Source organism: Ranitomeya imitator, chromosome 8 (genome assembly GCF_032444005.1).
Source record: "Ranitomeya imitator isolate aRanImi1 chromosome 8, aRanImi1.pri, whole genome shotgun sequence".
Lineage (NCBI taxonomy): Eukaryota > Metazoa > Chordata > Amphibia > Anura > Dendrobatidae > Ranitomeya > Ranitomeya imitator.
The window spans coordinates 191,141,945-191,162,971 of NC_091289.1; the positions used below are offsets into that span (position 1 = coordinate 191,141,945).

General features: G+C 45.3%; 1 protein-coding gene across 15 annotated transcripts in view; it reads left to right on the plus strand.

The window, feature by feature from the left end:
* Positions 1 to 21,027, plus strand: part of LRRC7 (leucine rich repeat containing 7) — a 337,880-nt gene that overhangs the window by 236,831 nt on the left and 80,022 nt on the right. For all 15 annotated transcript variants that reach the window (XM_069738252.1, XM_069738258.1, XM_069738260.1 and 12 more), the window contains one exon: positions 3,415 to 3,489. In XM_069738252.1, coding sequence (XP_069594353.1) covers positions 3,415 to 3,489 — 75 coding nt within the window. The remainder of the gene's footprint in view (positions 1 to 3,414; positions 3,490 to 21,027) is intronic.

Sequence of the window (21,027 nt, forward strand, 5' to 3'; positions counted from 1 at the left end):
ACTGCTCCTATTTACAAGAATATAACTACTATAATACTGCTCCTATTTACAAGAATAGAACTACTATAATACTGCTCCTATGTACAAGAATTTAACTACTATAATACTGCTCCTATGTACAAGAATATAACTACTATAATACTGCTCCTATGTACAAGAATATAACTACTATAATACTGCCCCTATGTACAAGAATATAACTACTATAATACTGCCCCTATGTACAAGAATATAACTACTATAATACTGCTCCTATTTACAAGAATATGACTACTATAATACTGCTCCTATTTACAAGAATATAACTACTATAATACTGCCTCCTATGTACAAGAATATAGCTACTATAATACTGCTCCTATTTACAAGAATATAACTACTATAATACTGCCCCTATGTACAAGAATATAACTACTATAATACTGGCCCTATGTACAAGAATATAACTACTATAATACTGCTCCTATGTACAAGAATATAACTACTATAATACTGCCCCTATGTACAAGAATATAACTACTATAATACTGCTCCTATGTACAAGAATATAACTACTGTAATACTGCCCCTATGTACAAGAATATAACTACTATAATACTGCCCCTATGTACAAGAATATAACTACTATAATACTGCTCCTATGTACAAGAATATAACTACTATAATACTTCCCCTATGTACAAGAATATAACTACTATAATACTGCTCCTATGTACAAGAATATAACTACTATAATACTGCTCCTATGTACAAGAATATAACTACTGTAATACTGCCCCTATGTACAAGAATATAACTACTATAATACTGGCCCTATGTACAAGAATATAACTACTATAATACTGCTCCTATGTACAGGAATATAACTACTATAATACTTCCCCTATGTACAAGAATATAACTACTATAATACTGCTCCTATGTACAAGAATATAACTACTGTAATACTGCCCCTATGTACAAGAATATAACTACTATAACACTGCCCCTATGTACAGGAATATAACTACTATAATACTTCCCCTATGTACAAGAATATAACTACTATAATACTGCTCCTATGTACAAGAATATAACTACTGTAATACTGCCCCTATGTACAAGAATATAGCTACTATAATACTGCCCCATGTACAAGAATATAACTACTATGATACTGCTCCTATGTGCAAGAATATAACTACTATAATGATGCTCCTCCTATGTACAAGAATATAACTACTATAATACTGCCCCTATGTACAGGAATATAACTACTATAATACTGCCCCTATGTACAAGAATATAACTACTATAATACTGCCCCTGTGTACAAGAATATAACTACTATAATGATGGTCCTCCTATGTACAAGAATATAACTACTATAATACTGCCCCTATGTACAAGAATATAACTACTATAATGATGCTCCTCCTATGTACAAGAATATAACTACTATAATACTGCCCCCTATGTACAAGAACATAACTACTATAATACTGCTCCTATGTACAAGAATATAACTACTATAATACTGCCTCTATGTACAAGAATATAACTACTATAATGATGCTCCTCCTATGTACAAGAATATAACTACTATAATACTGCCCCCTATGTACAAGAACATAACTACTATAATACTGCTCCTATGTACAAGAATATAACTACTATAATACTGCCTCTATGTACAAGAATATAACTACTATAATGATGCTCCTCCTATGTACAAGAATATAACTACTATAATACTGCCCCTATGTACAAGAATATAACTACTATAATACTGCCCATATGTACAAGAATATAACTACTATAATACTGCCCCTATGTACATGAATATAACTACTATAATACTGCTCCTATGAACAAAAATATAACTTCTATAATACTGCTCCTATGTACAAGAATATAACTACTATAATACTGCTCCTATGTACAAGAATATAACTACTATAATACTGCTCCTATTTACAAGAATAGAACTACTATAATACTGCTCCTATGTACAAGAATATAACTACTATAATACTGCCCCTATGTACATGAATATAACTACTATAATACTGCTCCTATGTACAAGAATATAACTTCTATAATACTGCTCCTATGTACAAGAATATAACTACTATAATACTGCTCCTATGTACAAGAATATAACTACTATAATACTGCTCCTATTTACAAGAATATAACTACTATAATACTGCTCCTATTTACAAGAATAGAACTACTATAATACTGCTCCTATGTACAAGAATAGAACTACTATAATACTGCTCCTATGTACAAGAATATAACTACTATAATACTGCTCCTATGTACAAGAATATAACTAGTATAATACTGCCCCTATGTACAAGAATATAACTACTATAATACTGCCCCTATGTACAAGAATATAACTACTATAATACTGCTCCTATTTACAAGAATATAACTACTATAATACTGCTCCTATTTACAAGAATATAACTACTATAATACTGCCTCCTATGTACAAGAATATAGCTACTATAATACTGCTCCTATGTACAAGAATATAACTACTATAATACTGCTCCTATGTACAAGAATATAACTACTATAATACTGCTCCTATGTACAAGAATATAACTACTATAATACTGCCCCTATGTACAAGAATATAACTACTATAATACTGCCCCTATGTACAAGAATATAACTACTATAATACTGGCCCTATGTACAAGAATATAACTACTATAATACTGCTCCTATGTACAAGAATATAACTACTATAATACTGCCCCTATGTACAAGAATATAACTACTATAATACTGCCCCTATATGCAAGAATATAACTACTATAATACTGCTCCTATGTACAAGAATATAACTACTATAATACTGCTCCTATGTACAAGAATATAACTACTATAATACTGCCCCTATGTACAAGAATATAACTACTATAATACTGCCCCTATGTACAAGAATATAACTACTATAATACTGGCCCTATGTACAAGAATATAACTACTATAATACTGCTCCTATGTACAAGAATATAACTACTATAATACTGCCCCTATGTACAAGAATATAACTACTATAATACTGCCCCTATATGCAAGAATATAACTACTATAATACTGCTCCTATGTACAAGAATATAACTACTATAATACTGCTCCTATGTACAAGAATATAACTACTATAATACTGCTCCTATGTATAATTCTGCCCTGTGTACAAGAGTATAGTACAAAAGTTAACTATTAGCAAAACCAGAATGATATTTGTCTTGTTATTGCACTGTAGCATGAATCCGCTCAGCTCCTCTGTACTTTGTGTCCTCACTACTGGATATAGATATGTGATATAATTCTGGACTTGTGTTCTTTTCATGTGTTTATTGTGGTGTGTTGTGTAAACATGTAATAACCAGGGTTTCTCATCTCTTGCAGCCCGAGGGTGTGGAACAAATACAGAATTTAAAAGAATTGTGGATAGATAACAATTCTCTTCAGACGATGCCTGGGGTAATCACTTTACACTGTGCTCATGCTGATTTGGGTGCTGGGTATCTGGTCTTTGGAAATGATGTGTCACTTGTAAGATTAGTGCAGAATCCTTGCTTGAGTAGTGCATGACATAGGGTATACGTGAGTTCCGTGACCTGGAAAAAATTACCCCAACCCCCTTAAACAGATCTCTTAACAATCTAAAGAATAAACTTCTAACGTACTCAAAACAGCAGACGGAGACATATGTTGGATTTAATTGGCCACAGCAGCCATTTTATTAAATAAAAGATAACAGAACTTTTATGACAACCCAGAATAGGAGGGGCGGTCCTCGAAGCCCCAAAGTTATAAAAAACTCAGTATCCCAAAAACTCCACAATGTTCAGCCCAGGATGAGTCTTACCCCCAGCCGTAAAGCACCAGCTCAGGGATAGATAACAACCAATCCTGGTCCACCGAACCCACCCCCATGCCAGGGGTCCATAAATCCACCTCACGCGGAATAACCGTACCGTGCCTTGTTAAATTCTCTCATGGGGTGTCCAGGACCTCTCAAGATCCCCACCCCATTGAACCACGATTTACCATTTCCACCGACTTCGAGGACCTCCACCCCCGCCAACTGCCGTGACAATACCCTGACAGCATTCACATAACAAAATAAATACATTTAGACGCCTCTTAAAACAATACTCCAAAAGCCCACATATGCCGACTTCACCCCCCCCCATTACCCTAACCAAAAAAGGGAGGGGGGGCGGGAGATTCCTCACTTGTCACGCAGGCACCTAAAATGGATGCCTGCGTGAGGAGCGTGCCCCTTTTTATGTGCCCCCTCCCCACAGTCCCCTAGTTCCACCCCTTATTTTCAAAAAATGCCCCTAAAGCCACCCCTCAAGTTCCCAGTTAACCCCTTACCACCGTATCCCTTCTAACTGCTCCAGCTCCCCAGGTCCCACGTAACCCCGTCATGGCGGCCTCCCTTTACGTGCCGTGGGCCCCCAGTACGGCCTTTCTTGACATAGGGTATACGTGAGTTCCGTGACCTGGAAAAAATTACCCCAACCCCCTTAAACAGATCTCTTAACAATCTAAAGAATAAACTTCTAACGTACTCAAAACAGCAGACGGAGACATATGTTGGATTTAATTGGCCACAGCAGCCATTTTATTAAATAAAAGATAACAGAACTTTTATGACAACCCAGAATAGGAGGGGCGGTCCTCGAAGCCCCAAAGTTATAAAAAACTCAGTATCCCAAAAACTCCACAATGTTCAGCCCAGGATGAGTCTTACCCCCAGCCGTAAAGCACCAGCTCAGGGATAGATAACAACCAATCCTGGTCCACCGAACCCACCCCCATGCCAGGGGTCCATAAATCCACCTCACGCGGAATAACCGTACCGTGCCTTGTTAAATTCTCTCATGGGGTGTCCAGGACCTCTCAAGATCCCCACCCCATTGAACCACGATTTACCATTTCCACCGACTTCGAGGACCTCCACCCCCGCCACGAACACGAATGGCCTGACACCTTAGCCATTCATGTCCCTCCACACCTTCAAACTTAATTCAATGCCACTACGGATAGCCAAACACCACATATCATTACCCACCGCGTTCAGGTGCACGCCATCAGCTCTCCAGTAAGCTCCTTGACCCGATTCCAAGTCCACATGTCTCACGGCCAACGCGCCATTCCTCACCATAAACCGAGATATGGCCCTGTTTATTTTAATCCGGGCCCTGTTCACCCCCTCGTGTGATCTAGCACCTCTCCATCTTTTACGGGGAATGATGTCGGACCACACCAACAACACTTTTGGAAACATAACCCAGAACCTCAGGATATCGAATTTGATATCCTTAATCAGCTCCCTACAAGACCGTTTAGCCAAATCATTCCCCCCTAAATGTATCACCACGATCTCCGGCACTCTATCCAGTCTAACAAAACGATGAAATTCAGGTAACCATTCCTTCCACACCATCCCCCTTTTACCGATCCATCGTAAAGTCACTGTCTCTCGAGAAAGACCCAACTGACGACCGTCCGGACGAACCGCAGCACGCAACGCAGCCCATACAACATACGAATGCCCCATGATCCAGACGAGCATCGGATCAGGCCCTGCAACACAGAAAGAAAGGCAACAAACAATTAACTTAACACAGCTTCTAACTCACAATAGGTTTGGGCGAACATACGACTGGAATCTTGAAGATTCCCACCTCCCAATTCTCCGAACCACATCCTCACCAAGGCCCCACCTAGCGGCAAGGAGTGACCACTATATTGTGTTGCAGGTAAGCCCGCTGCCGCCAAACATTTCCTAAAAACAGAAATAAACTGAAAACGGGACAAGAAAGACCCATTTTCGTGCACCAAGAATGGCTCGTCTAACACCCCGCCCTTTGCCATGTACTTCTTCACGGATGCCACCGGGCACACCGGGGATCCTTCAACATTGAACAACACCACTTTGCACCCTTTCCCATACACGTCCGTTTTGGAAGCCTTAATAAACACTACCACCTTATTCCCTTCGACATCCACGTTTTCTCTTAACAAAATACCTTTTTTACTAACGGACGGGCTAACCAACTCACCTAACCGAAATGCCCCAAAGAAGGCCAAAGAAAAGGCTGCACGGAACAGAACCACTTCCCATTCGGAAAAACACACCTCTTGCAACTTCCGCTCAATGGCTGAGAGCACCTCATAAGATACGGGTCGGCGACCGTCCGAAACCTTCCAGCCTTTCTTCCAACCCCGAACAACTTGCCGAACCAAGAAGGATTTCGTTATATCCTTACCCCCCCTCCATTTAAGGTTGAAGGCTAGCCCCGCCAGAAACTTATTCAAACGTGTCACAGACCAACCTGCCTCCCAATGATGACCTAAGAACAACAACAAACCATACTCCTCCTCCATATCCTGGTCCATACTTGACATCCAGGATTCCCACAAGCTCCAAGCCTGATTATAATGAGACCAAGATGAATCCGCGAGCGATTTGGTAAATAACTCTGTTACGGCCCTCGCGGCAGGTTCCACAACTCCACTGGACAATCCCGGCCCGCGCTCTCCGCCTGTGGTGCCAAATCCCGGAAAAGCTGCCACTGAAATTGAGAAAGAGCAACAACTATTGGATCAGGCGCTGACAAGCTAACTTCAGATACAATCCATAAGTTAAACTTAAGACCCAGGAAAACCAAGTGCTGCAAGACCTTCACTACTGCAGGCGTAGCCGCTGACAACGAGTTTACCGCCGTCACCGTTCCAACATGCTCACAATGAAAAGAAATCTTCAAATTCCTCAATTTGTCACCCCACAGGGCCAACGCAACTACCCTGGGGAACAAATGCAACAGTAGCCGGTTGTTTGTTAACCCCTCCTCCTTCCATTCTTCCGGCCAAGCCGCTGCTGACCAGCTACCATGAAAGAAAAGACCAAAGCCACTCATTTCAACGACATGCACCAAAATGCCCAAGGAGGTAGCATCTGCCACCGTCTGAATCCACAGAGATCTGCCATTGTACTCGTCCAGAAAATCCGCCCACATCTTCAAATCGTCCCGAAACTCTTTCTTTATCCTGATGAAATGCAAAGGGGACTTTACCCCTACTGTTGCCAAGGATAGGCGGCGGCAGAACGCTCGACCCATCGGCATGATCCTACATGCAAACTTCAGTTTCCCTAACAACGATTGCAAACTGCGCAAATTTATCTTCTTCAAACCAATCGTATTAACCACATCTTGGCGCAACGCGGTAACCTTGTCTGCAGGTAGCCTACATTCCATTGCTACCGTGTCGATTTCAATGCCTAGGAAGCTCAACACTGTCACCGGACCAACTGTTTTATCCTCCGCCAAAGGCACCCCGAAGTTTTTTGTCACACTCTCCATTGTATGCAACAAAATCGAACAATCTGCTGATTCCGCTGGCCCTATAAACAGAAAGTCATCCAGATAGTGCGAACATGAGCGTATCCCAGACACATCTTTCACCACCCATTCTAGGAACGTGCTGAAGGCCTCAAAGTAAGCACATGAAATCGAGCAACCCATGGGAAGACAACGATCAACAAAGAAGCCGCCATCCCAAAAACAACCCAATAAATGCAAACTGTCAGGATGAACTGGCAACAAACGAAAGGCCGCTTCGATGTCGGTCTTAGCCAGCTTAGCCCCCTTTCCACATGCTCTAACCCACTCCATCGCTGAATCAAATGATAAGTACGACACCGAACTCAACTCGGGATCAATACCATCATTAACCGAAGATCCCTTCGGAAATGACAGGTGATGGATTAACCTAAATTTATTAGGTTCTTTCTTAGGGACCACGCCAAGAGGTGACACCCTCAGATTTGCAATCGGAGGGGCGACAAACGGGCCTGCCATTCTTCCCAGAGCAACTTCCTTATTCAACTTCTCCGACACGACCTCCGGGAATTGTAACGCCGATTTCAAATTTTTTCTTTTTAAACTAACATCCTGCTCAACATAAGGGATTTTGAAACCCTCCTTAAAACCGTCGCGCAATAAAACTGCAGCTGACCTATCAGGGTATCTACTTAGAAAGGCCTCCATCACGACCCACTGCACCGGAGTCACCCCTTTTGTCAGCTGAATCTCCAACTTTTTGCCTGTTACCCCTGAAACATTTTGAAGCGCTATGCACCCCCCCGCAGGTTGAACACTCGTGCCTATATTTACACTTGCTCCCGAATCTGCATATGCCATCATTGAAGGCGAAACACAGTCCCTTCTGCAAAGCCGCCGAGTGTCCTGACTGCCCTGAACTCCCGGCGCCCCCGTGAAAAGGCTGGCTAGTCTGACCTAAACGGGACGGGACCATAACTCTCATCCACAACGCTATGTCCTTGTGATCCCACCTGATACTTGGCCTAAAAGCCTTACGCTGACGAAACTGTTCGTCATAGCGTAACCAACCCTGTCCCCCATAGGTCCTGTAAGCCTCCCCTATGGCATCTAAGTAACAAAATAATGCCGAGCAATTTTCCGGGGCCTTCTCCCCGATTACGCTAGCCATAATAGCGAAAGCTTGCAGCCAATTTGAAAATGATCTGGGAATCAGCCTATATCTCCGTTTCTCCTCATCTTCTTTTTTAGAGTCCTCCCTTCTAGGTCTATCCAAATTAAATCTCTCTAGGGGTAAAAGAGAAAATATTTCTATGTATTCCCCTTTCCAGATTTTTTCCCTAACCTCTTGTTTTAAATGTGCCCCTAACGGGCCCTCGAAGCAGACATAGATCTCCCCCCTAGCCGCATCGTCTAGTTGCGGTACATCCTCCTTTTCCTTATCCTGCAAAGCTCCCTCACCTGGTGCATCAATTCCTGACCCAGGCCCTGGTGCTGTTCCGTCCTTCTCCCTTGATGAGCTCCCCGTGTCTGCCGCAGGACCCGCACTGCTGGATGTACCCGTAACTTCAGACAACTGTCTAGACCCCTCAAACGACCCCGTATTTCCCAACCAAGCAGCTGACGGCAAAGACCCCCTGCTAAGACCGGACCCCCACAAGCCCGCTAGCTCCCCTAAACCTCTAAGGATTAAACCCATACCCCCGCTAGCAACTCCCGAAGTAATGTCACTATTCCTAGCTTCAGGGGAAACTATGCCTGGCAAATTAAAGATAGGGAAAATGTTCTCACCTAGCTGCCTGGGTGCTGTGAGCCCAGCAGCCGAAGATCCAGCTCCCAGCCGAAGGTGTCCTGCATCCCGACCGGCTTGATCCGCGATGTTGCCCGCCGAACTCCTGGCGGCCGTATCCGTGTCCTGGCGACTCGGTGATGCCGTCGACTGCCCTGGTGCTGCGGAAAGGGAAAAGGCCGAGCCAGCATCCTGCCGCCCGATGGAAGATGTGCGGCTCCTTGCCACGGATACGTCCCCGGCACTGCGTACCGAAGAGACGGAATGTCGCCTGCCGGAATCCGGAAAATTTCCGCCACCACCAGCAGAGGACGCAGATCCAGGAAAGTTCCGGCCATCACCAGCAGAGGGCGCAGATCCAGGAAAATCCCGGCCATCACCAGCAGAGGGCGCAGCTGCAGGAAAATCCCGGCCAACACCAGCAGAGGGCGCAGAACTTGCAATATCCAGGCCACCACCAGCAGAGGGCGCTGCTGCGTTGAAGACTCCAGAGCTGTGCACTGCAGAAGGCCGCACGCTGATGCCAGGGCCAGCCGACTGCCGCCCGCATAATCCTCGGCGCTGAGGGGCCACCGCACCTGACCCCCGTCTCCTCGGCTGTCGCTGCCTCCCACGCTGAGCGGCGCCAGCGGGCATGCTGGCGGCCGCCGTACCGGCTCCTGCTCCTGCCGCCCCACGTCGCCCGGACACTGAAGGAGGGGAGGAAGGATCCACCCCCCGTTGTAGGCCCCGCCGCACTGGAGGATTCCTCCCGGCGCCGCGCTGTGAGGTGGAGGGAACAGCGCTGCTTACCGGAGGGTCCGCAGAGGGGCTCCTATTTCGGCGCCGGGCCCTGGGGATGATGTCCGGGCTTAGGCGCGCCGGAGGCCTAGTCCTCCGCGGCCGGCGCCCGTCCTGCGGTGCCTGCGATGGTGCTCCCGATGTCCCCTGGAGAAGGCTGTTAACGGATGCATTCAGCCAATCTGTCCCCTGGGAGCTGGCTGCCGTCCGGAGACGCTGGAGGATCGCTTCAACGTCCATTCTGGTAAGTGTGACAGAGATTCCTCACTTGTCACGCAGGCACCTAAAATGGATGCCTGCGTGAGGAGCGTGCCCCTTTTTATGTGCCCCCTCCCCACAGTCCCCTAGTTCCACCCCTTATTTTCAAAAAATGCCCCTAAAGCCACCCCTCAAGTTCCCAGTTAACCCCTTACCACCGTATCCCTTCTAACTGCTCCAGCTCCCCAGGTCCCACGTAACCCCGTCATGGCGGCCTCCCTTTACGTGCCGTGGGCCCCCAGTACGGCCTTTCTGGAGAAGCGCAGAATGTGGCTGACACAGTGGAATCGTCTGTTGGTTCTTTAATGAGCTTTGGATTCATTTTTTGACCTAATTTCCTCATTGTGAAAAGGAAATGACACTGAATGAATTTTGCAGGTTCAATCATATTAGAGATCGACTGCTTCATTATACTAGTTCCATGGAGATTTTGTTCTTTCCACCCTGAATATAAGTATCCAAAATTACACCATGTAATCGTTTATACAATCACTTCATTGCAGAATGACAGAATAGAATTAAGGCAGCATGGTGAAGAAATTGTAGGTGCAAAACCCAGAATAATTACCCAAATGTTCAAAATGTATAACGTAAGGAAAAAAAGGTGGCGCTTCAGGAACCATTGAAGCGAAAAAAGCTTAAAGAAGGTTCAGTATTGTGTTTGGAACTGAAACATCACATTAACGACAGTGGGGGATCTATTTCAAGTGTTTATTTCTGTTAATGTTGATGATTATGGCTTACAGCCAACGAAAACTGATTGATCTATTATCTATCTATCTATTATCTATCTATTATCTATCAATCTATCATCTATCTATTATATATTTATTATCTATCTATCATCTATTATCTATCTATTATCTATATCTATTATCTATCTATCATCTATCTATCAATATCTGTCTATCATCTATCTATTATCTATCTATCTATTATCTATCTATTATCTATCATCTGTCTATCATGTATCTATTATTATTATTATTATTTATTGTTATAGTGCCATTTATTCCATGGCGCTTTACATGTGAGGAGGGGTATACATAATAAAAACAAGTACAATAATCTTAAACAATACAAGTCATAACTGGTACAGGAGGAGAGAGGACCCTGCCCGCGAAGGCTCACAATCTACAAGGGATGGGTGAGAATACAGTAGGCGAGTGTAGAGCTTGTCATGCAGCGGTTTGGTCGATCGGTGGTTACTGCAGGTTGTAGGCTTGTCGGAAGAGGTGGGTCTTCAGGTTCTTTTTGAAGGTTTCGATGGTAGGTGAGAGTCTGATATGTTGGGGTAGAGGGTTCCAGAGTAGGGGTGATACACGAGAGAAATCTTGTATACAATTGTGGGAAGAGGAGATAAGAGGGGAGTAGAGAAGGAGATCTTTTGAGGATCGGAGGTTGCGTGTAGGTACAGTAAGTACCGGGAGACGAGGTCACAGATGTATGGAGGAGACAGGTTGTGGATGGCTTTGTATGTCATGGTTAGGCTTTTGTACTGGAGTCTCTGGGCAATGGGGAGCCAGTGAAGGGATTGACAGAGGGGAGAGGCTGGGGAATAGTGGGGGGACAGGTGGATTAGTCGGGCAGCAGAGTTTAGAATAGATTGGAGGGGTGCGAGAGTGTTCGAGGGGAGGCCACAGAGCAGGAGGTTGCAGTTGTCGAGGCGGGAGATGATGAGGGCATGGACTAGGGTTTTTGCAGATTCTTGGTTGAGGAATGAACGGATTTGTGAAATATTTTTGAGTTGAAGTCGGCAGGAAGTGGAAAGGGCTTGGATATGTGGTTTGAAGGAGAGATCAGCGTCAAGGATTACCCCGAGACAGCGGGCTTGTGGGACTGGGGAGAGTGGGCAGCCATTTATTGCAATGGATAGGTTCGTTGGGGGGGTCACGTGAGATGGGGGAAAGATGATGAATTCTGTTTTGTCCATGTTAAGTTTCAGAAATCTAGTGGAGGAGAAGGATGAAATAGTGGACAGACATTGAGGGATTCTGGTTAGTAGGGAGGTGATATCTGGTCCAGAGATGTAGATCTGTGTGTCATCAGCATAGAGGTGATACTGAAAGCCATGAGATTCTATGAGCTGTCCCAGGCCAAAGGTGTAAATGGAGAAGAGCAGGAGCCCTAGGACTGAACCTTGTGGGACTCCGACAGATAGAGGGCGAGATGAGGAGGTGGTGTGTGAGTGGGAGACGCTGAATGTCCGGTCTGTTAGGTATGATGAGATCCAGGATAGGGTCTGTGATGCCAAGGGATGAGAGGGTCTATAGTAATAGGGAATGGTCCACTGTGTCAAAGGCAGCCGACAGGTCCAGGAGGAGGAGGACAGAGTAGTGTTGCTTGCTCTTGGCGGTTAAGAGGTCATTGGTGACCTTAGTAAGGGCAGTTTCAGTGGAGTGGTGTGACTGGAAGCCAGATTGTAAGCGGTCGAAGAGGGAGCAAGAAGAGAGATGGGAGGACAGTTCAAGGTAAACGTGTTGTTCCAGTAGTTTGGAGGCATAGGGGAGAAGTGATATAGGGCGATAGCTAGATACAGAGGATGGGTCAAGAGAGGGATTTTTGAGGATAGGTGTGATGGAGGCATGTTTAAAGCTTGAGGGGAAAGCACCAGTTGTTAGTGATAGGTTGAAGAGATGGGTTAGGGTTGGGATGAAGACTGTGGTGAGGTTTCGGATGAAGTGGGATGGGATCGGGTCAAGTGCACAGGTGGTGAGATGCGATCTTGAGAGTAGAGTGGAGAGTCGATCTTCTGTAATGGTGGAGAAGTTGGTTTTGGAGGTGGAGGGCTGGGAAGTCGGGAGTAAGGGCTCTGGGGGTTGTTGACCAAAACGGTCTCTGATGTTATCAATCTTCTGCTTGAAAAATGAGGCAAAGTCTTCAGCTGAAATGAGGGAGGAGGTGCTGGGGGATGGAGGAGAGAATTGAAAGTGTTGAATAACTGTTTAGGGTTGTGAGACAGGGAGGATATGAGAGATGAGAAGTAGGTTTGTTCAGCTGTGGCGAGTGTGGTCTTGAAAGTAGTAAGGGACTGTTTGAATGCGATGAAGTGCTCGTTGGAGTGGGATCTTTTCCATCTGTGCCCAGCAGCCCTGGAAGCTCGCCTCAGTTCTTTGGTCAGGCTGGTGTGCCAGGGCTTTCTGTTGATTTTGCGAGCTTTGGTATGTGTAAGTGGGGCAGCAGATTCCAAAGCTGCAGCTATTGTGGTGTTATATAGAGCGGCAGCGTCATCCGCATTGTGTAAGGAGCTTATATCCATCAGAGGGAGGAGGGATTCAGAGAATGAGTGTAGGTCAAGGTGTTTAAGATTTCTGCGAAGGTGTAAAAGTTTGTGGGGTGGAGATTGTAGACATGGAGTGGAGAGGGAAGAGAATGTGAGAAGGTTGTGGTCAGAGAGAGGAAGAGGTGAGTTAGAGAGGTTAGATAAGGAGCAGAGGCGGGTGAAGATGAGGTCCAGTGTGTGGCCATCTTTGTGAGTGGCTGTAGAAGACCATTGAGTGAGGCCGAAGGAGGAAGTGAGATAGAAGTTTAGTGGCAGCTGAGAGGGAAGTGTCAGTGGGGATGTTGAAGTCACCCATGATGATAGTAGGGATGTCCGCGGAAAGGAAATGAAGTAGCCAGGTGGTGAAGTGGTCAAAGAATGGTGGCTGGCCCTGGGGGGTGGTAGATGACAGCCAGTTGGAGGTTGGAAGGGGAGTAGATGCGCACGGAGTGCACCTCAAAGGAAGGGAGAGTAACAGAGGGTGGCAGTGGGATTGGGGTGAAGGCGCAGGTATCTGAAAGGAGAAAACCAACTCCTCCGCCATGTTTGCTGCTGGGGCGGGGGGTGTGAGAAAGGTGGAAGCCACCATAGGAAAGTGCAGCAGGAGAGGCTGTGTCAGAAGGGGTGAGCCAGGTTTCGGTAATGGCGAGGAACGAAAGTTTGGTAGTAACAAAAAGATCATGGATGTAGGAAAGCTTGTTACAGACAGAGCGAGCGTTCCACAGAGCTCCTGTTAGTGGGACTGGGGAAGCGGGGGCTGGGCAAATGGGTATAAGGTTACGGAAATTTGTGATTTGGGAGGTAGAACTGACTGTGGGGATGTGGTGAGGAGGACCAGGATTTGGAGAGATATCACCAGCAGTGAGAAGGAGCAGAGAAAGTGTTAGCAGGTGGGAGCAGGAGAGGGCATGAGGGGGCTGTCTGTGCTTGGAGGCAGAGGATTGTATGTTAAGGAACAGTTCTGTGGAGGAGGTGAGATGGATGAGAAGGATTGAAGAGGAGATGAACAGTTTCTTAATTGGTGTAGGGATCAGGGGAGTTTGCAGAAAGTGAAGAATTATAGGGGTGAAAGTGAAAACAAAAAGAAACATTGTTTACAGTGACTGGCCAGTTACCTTCAGTTCCCTTCTGGTTCAATTCCGGTTTTAATTCTAAAATTAATCTTCACACTTCTAGGACACACTAATAGGAATCACACTGCAGGCTGAAGTCATTGTAGACTTGTGCTATGCAATATATGTAAAACTAAGTGCATTCAGGTGTGAAGCAGAGAGGAGAGGTCTTGGTCAGAGAATTAAGGGTGGACAAGATGCATACAATCAGGCCTGAGTAACCAAGGTCATAAATAACACAGGGTAAGCTGGGGTTAGCTGAAAGGCATACCATGTGAATGCTAGTAGTAGAGGCACGTCTATGTGCAAAGCTGGGTGATGTACTATGTGCACTTCATAGACAGACAGCAGGAGAGCAGGAGAGCTGGGTGGATGAACATACCATGTGAATGCTAGGAGCAGAGGCACGTCTATGTGCAAAGCTGGGTGATGTACTATGTGCACTTCATAGACAGACAGCAGGAGAGCTGGGTGGATTGCCTTGTGCAGGCGTGTACTACGGAGGACAGAGAATGAACTTCAATCCAATATTGCAGCCAGCATGCAGCCAGTGGGTAAGGAAAGGGTGAATCAAACACCCGAAAACTCCGCCCATATAACCGAAAACCAGTCCCGCCAAATTCAGGTGACAGATTCCCTTTAAGACCAGTGTGAAAAGCGCTAGTCTTGATGAATCAGTGCCTTAGACCGTAAAATGAAGAGACTACTGCTTAGTGCACAAATTGAGAAATATGATCCCACCATTTACGATAAAGTAACCTTTACTTAATGAAACCCTAAATATTTTACTTCTCTCACGCTAAAAGCTACAAGTATAAAGGACAGGTGGAGTCCAGTACTAATTATCAACAGCAGTAGACTGATGGGAGGAGAACAGAAAAATAAGGAGACAATCACCACCTCCATTAGTATACTACAAAAAAAACAACAAAAAACTGACCAGCACCTCCTTACAGAATTAAGAAGTGTGAGCAGGTGCAAACTGCTGTGTGGGCGCGATAGAGTTGGTGTACAAGGCCGGATTAGAGGTGTTGTGATAAACGAGCTCGGAGAATCCATACCGTACATGCACACATAGTGTTCAGCATAAGATTGCACTTTAATTAACATCTTAATCCCCGGAGTTATTTTTGTTTTTGCGTTTTCTTCCCCTTCATCCAAGAGCCATAACATTTTTATTTTTCCATCAATATGGCCACGTGAGGGCTTGTTTTTTTGCGGGACGAGTTGTACATTTGAACAACACCATTGATTTTACCACGTCGTGTACTGGAAAACGGGAAAAAAATTCCAAGTGCGGTGAAATTGCAAAAAAAAAGTGCAATTTCACAGTTGTTTTTTTTTTTTTACCATGTTCACTAAATGCTAAAACCGATCTGCCATTCTGATTCTCCAGGTTATTTCATGTTCATTGACACCAAACATGTCTAGGTTATTTTTTATCTAAGTGGTAAAAAAAAATCCAAATTTTGTTAAAATTGCGCCATTTTGCCATTTTCCGATACACATAGCGTCTCCATTGTTCGTAATCTCAGGTCGGGTGAGGGCTTATTCTTTGCGTGCTGAGCTGACGTTTTTAATGATACCATTTTGGTGCAGATAAGGTCTCTTGATCGCCCGTTATTGCATTTTAATGCAATGTTGCAGCGACCAAAGAAACGTAATTCTGGTGTTTTGACTTTTTTTCTTATTACGTCGTTTAGCGATCAGGTTAATTCTTTTTTTATATTGATAGATCGGGCGATTCTGAACTTGGCGATACCAAATAATTGTGTATGTTTGAATTATTTTATTGTTTCATTTTGAATGGGGGGTGATTTGAACGTTTATATATTTTTTAAAAACATTTTTTTACTTTTGGCATGCTTCGATAGTCTCCATGGGTCTTCAGGAGACCTCTGGTTGTCATGCCAACCCATTGGCGACCCACGTTCATATGACACGGGTGCAGATGGGCGGGATTTCCAGCGTGCTGGCCGGAAGCGCATGTTAAATGCCGCCGTGAGAGTTTGACAGCGGCATTTAACTAGTTAACATCCGTGGGTGGAATCGCGATCCACCCGTGGCTGTTAGAGGCACATGTTAGCTGTTCAAAACAGCTGACGTGCTGGAAAAGATGTGGGCTGTTGTGAACAGGTAATTCAGAACCACAATGGACCTTGAAGTTCAGAGCACACAAAGTGACCTGACATTGACCAGAAACATAGGACGAGCTCTGAGACGTGGAAACTCTGCTGACCGCAATCCCTAATCCTATCACACCACACTAGAGGCAGCCGTGGATTGCGCCTAACGCTCCCTATGCAACTCGGCACAGCCTGAGAAACTAACTAGCCCTGAAGATAGAAAAATAAGCCTACCTTGCCTCAGAGAAATTCCCCAAAGGAAAAGGCAGCCCCCCACATATAATGACTGTGAGTAAAGATGAAATACAAACACAGAGATGAAATAGATTTAGCAAAGTGAGGCCCGACTTACTGAATAGACCGAGGATAGGAAAGATAGCTTTGCGGTCAACACAAAAACCTACAAACAACCACGCAGAGGGGCAAAAAGACCCTCCGCACCGACTAACAGTACGGAGGTGCTCCCTCTGCGTCTCAGAGCTTCCAGCAAGCAAGAAAAACCAATATAGCAAGCTGGATAGAAAAAATAGCAAACAAAAGTAACACAAGCAGAACTTAGCTTATGCAGGATGAACAGGCCACAGGAACGATCCAGGAGGAAGCCAGACCAATACTAGAACATTGACTGGAGGCCAGGATCAAAGCACCAGGTGGAGTTAAATAGAGCAGCCCCTAACGACTTAACCTCATCACCTGAGGAAGGAAACTCAGAAGCCGCAGTACCACTCTCATCCACCAAAGGAAGCTCATAGACAGAACCAGCCGAAGTACCACTCATGACCACAGGAGGGAGCTTGGCCACAGAATTCACAACAGTACCCCCCTCCTTGAGGAGGGGTCACCGAACCCTCACCAGAGCCCCCAGGCCGACCAGGATGAGCCACATGAAAGGCACGAACCAGGTCGGCAGCATGGACATCAGAGGCAAAGACCCAGGAATTATCTTCCTGACCATAACCTTTCCACTTAACCAGATACTGGAGTTTCCGTCTCGAAACACGAGAATCCAAAATCTTCTCCACTATATACTCCAATTCCCCTTCAACCAAAACCGGAGCAGGAGGATCAATAGATGGAACCACAGGTGCCACGTATCTCCGCAACAATGACCTATGGAACACGTTATGGATGGAAAAAGAAGCCGGAAGAGTCAAATGAAAAGACACAGGATTAAGAACCTCAGAAATCCTATATGGACCAATGAAACGAGGCTTAAATTTAGGAGAGGAAACCTTCATAGGAATATAACGAGATGACAGCCAAACCAAATCCCCAACACGAAGTCGGGGACCCACACAGCGCCTGCGGTTAGCGAAACGTTGAGCCTTCTCCTGGGACAAAGTCAAATTGTCCACTACATGAGTCCAAATCTGCTGCAACCTATCCACCACAGTATCCACACCAGGACAGTCCGAAGACTCATCCTGCCCTGAAGAGAAACGAGGGTGGAACCCAGAATTGCAGAAAAACGGCGAAACCAAAGTAGCCGAGCTGGCCCGACTATTAAGGGCGAACTCGGCCAAAAGCAAAAAGGACACCCAATCATCCTGATCAGCAGAAACAAAACATCTCAGATATGTTTCCAAGGTCTGATTGGTTCGTTCAGTCTAGCCATTTGTCTGAGGATGGAAAGCCGAGGAAAAAGACAAATCAATGCCCATCCTAGCACAAAAGGCTCGCCAAAACCTCGAAACAAACTGGGAACCTCTGTCAGAAACGATGTTCTCTGGAATGCCATGTAAACGAACCACATGCTGGAAAAACAATGGCACCAAATCAGAGGAGGAAGGCAATTTAGACAAGGGCACCAAATGGACCATCTTAGAGAAGCGATCACAAACCACCCAAATGACCGACATTCTTTGAGAGACGGGGAGATCCGAAATAAAATCCATAGAGATATGTGTCCAAGGCCTCTTCGGGACCGGCAAGGGCAAAAGCAACCCACTGGCACGAGAACAGCAGGGCTTAGCCCGAGCACAAATCCCACAGGACTGCACAAAAGAACGCACATCCCGCGACAGAGACGGCCACCAAAAGGATCTAGCCACCAAATCTCTGGTACCAAAGATTCCAGGATGACCAGCCAACACCGAACAATGAACCTCAGAGATAACTCTACTAGTCCATTTATCAGGGACAAACAGTTTCTCCGCTGGGCAATGGTCAGGTCTATTAGCCTGAAATTTTTGCAGCACCCGCCGCAAATCAGGGGAGATGGCAGACAAAATTACCCCCTCTTTGAGAATACCCGCCGGCTCAGGCAAACCCGGAGAATCGGGCACAAAACTCCTAGACAGGGCATCCGCCTTCACATTTTTAGAGCCCGGAAGGTACGAAACCACAAAGTCAAAACGGGAGAAAAACAGCGACCAACGAGCCTGTCTAGGATTCAACCGCTTGGCAGACTCGAGATAAGTCAAGTTTTTGTGATCAGTCAAGACCACCACGCGATGCTTAGCTCCTTCAAGCCAATGACGCCACTCCTCGAATGCCCACTTCATGGCTAGCAACTCTCGATTGCCAACATCATAATTTCGCTCAGCAGGCGAAAATTTCCTGGAAAAGAAGGCGCATGGTTTCATCACCGAGCAATCAGAACTTCTCTGCGACAAAACAGCCCCTGCTCCAATTTCAGAAGCATCAACCTCGACCTGGAACGGAAGCGAAACATCTGGTTGGCACAACACAGGGGCAGAAGAAAAACGACGCTTCAACTCCTGAAAAGCTTCCACAGCAGCAGAAGACCAATTGACCACATCAGCACCCTTCTTGGTTAAATCAGTCAACGGTTTAGCAATACTAGAAAAATTATTGATGAAGCGACGATAAAAATTAGCAAAGCCCAGGAACTTCTGCAGACTCTTCAGGGATGTTGGCTGAGTCCAATCATAAATGGCCTGAACTTTAACAGGGTCCATCTCGATAGTAGAAGGAGAAATAATGATCTTAACTTGTTGAACTGGGTCACCAGAGGAGCGGGGTTTCAAAGCCAGAAATAGTTTACAATTGTTTTTAAAATTCAAAAACTTAGCTCTATCTCCAGAAAATAACTCAGGAATAGGAATTTTAGGTTCTAACATAGGATTCTGAACCACTAAATCTTGAATGTTCTGTACTCTTATAGTGAGATTATCCATCAAAGAGGACAGACCCTGAATGTCCATGTCCACACCTGTGTTCTGAACCACCCTGATGTAAAGGGGAAAAGAAAGACAGAACACAGTGCAAAGATAAAAAAATGGTCTAAGAACTTCTCTTTTCCCTCTATTGAGAAGCAGTAGTACTTTGGGCCTCCAGTACTGTTGTGAACAGGTAATTCAGAACCACAATGGACCTTGAAGTTCAGAGCACACAAAGTGACCTGACATTGACCAGAAACATAGGACGAGCTCTGAGACGTGGAAACTCTGCTGACCGCAATCCCTAATCCTATCACACCACACTAGAGGCAACCGTGGATTGCGCCTAACGCTCCCTATGCAACTCGGCACAGCCTGAGAAACTAACTAGCCCTGAAGATAGAAAAATAAGCCTACCTTGCCTCAGAGAAATTCCCCAAAGTTAAAGGCAGCCCCCCACACATAATGACTGTGAGTAAAGATGAAATACAAACACAGAGATGAAATAGATTTAGCAAAGTGAGGCCCGACTTACTGAATAGACCGAGGATAGGAAAGATAGCTTTGCGGTCAACACAAAAACCTACAAACAACCACGCAGAGGGGCAAAAAGACCCTCCGCACCGACTAACGGTACGGAGGTGCTCCCTCTGCGTCTCAGAGCTTCCAGCAAGCAAGAAAAACCAATATAGCAAGCTGGACAGAAAAATAGCAAACAAAAGTAACACAAGCAGAACTTAGCTTATGCAGAGCAGACAGGCCAGAGGAACGATCCAGGAGATAGCAAGACCAATACTAGAACATTGACTGGAGGCCAGGATCAAAGCACCAGGTGGAGTTAAATAGAGCAGCCCCTAACGACTTAACCTCATCACCTGAGGAAGGAAACTCAGAAGCCGCAGTACCACTCTCATCCACCAAAGGAAGCTCATAGACAGAACCAGCCGAAGTACCACTCACGACCACAGGAGGGAGCTTGGCCACAGAATTCACAACAGTGGGCTCACCGCCAGAGCGCACAGCAAAGGGAGGGAGTCCAACATCGGCATACTATTACACCCAATGTTAGAAAGGGGTTAAATGCGGGTGGGGTTTATGTGCACCCCTGGTAGAGAAGGCTTTATGCCAACAAGCAGGCATACGTTTTGCGGGATTCAGTGATAGTTGTGTCTAAATGTCTGGTTTGATCCAGAATCTCAGGGACTTGGAAT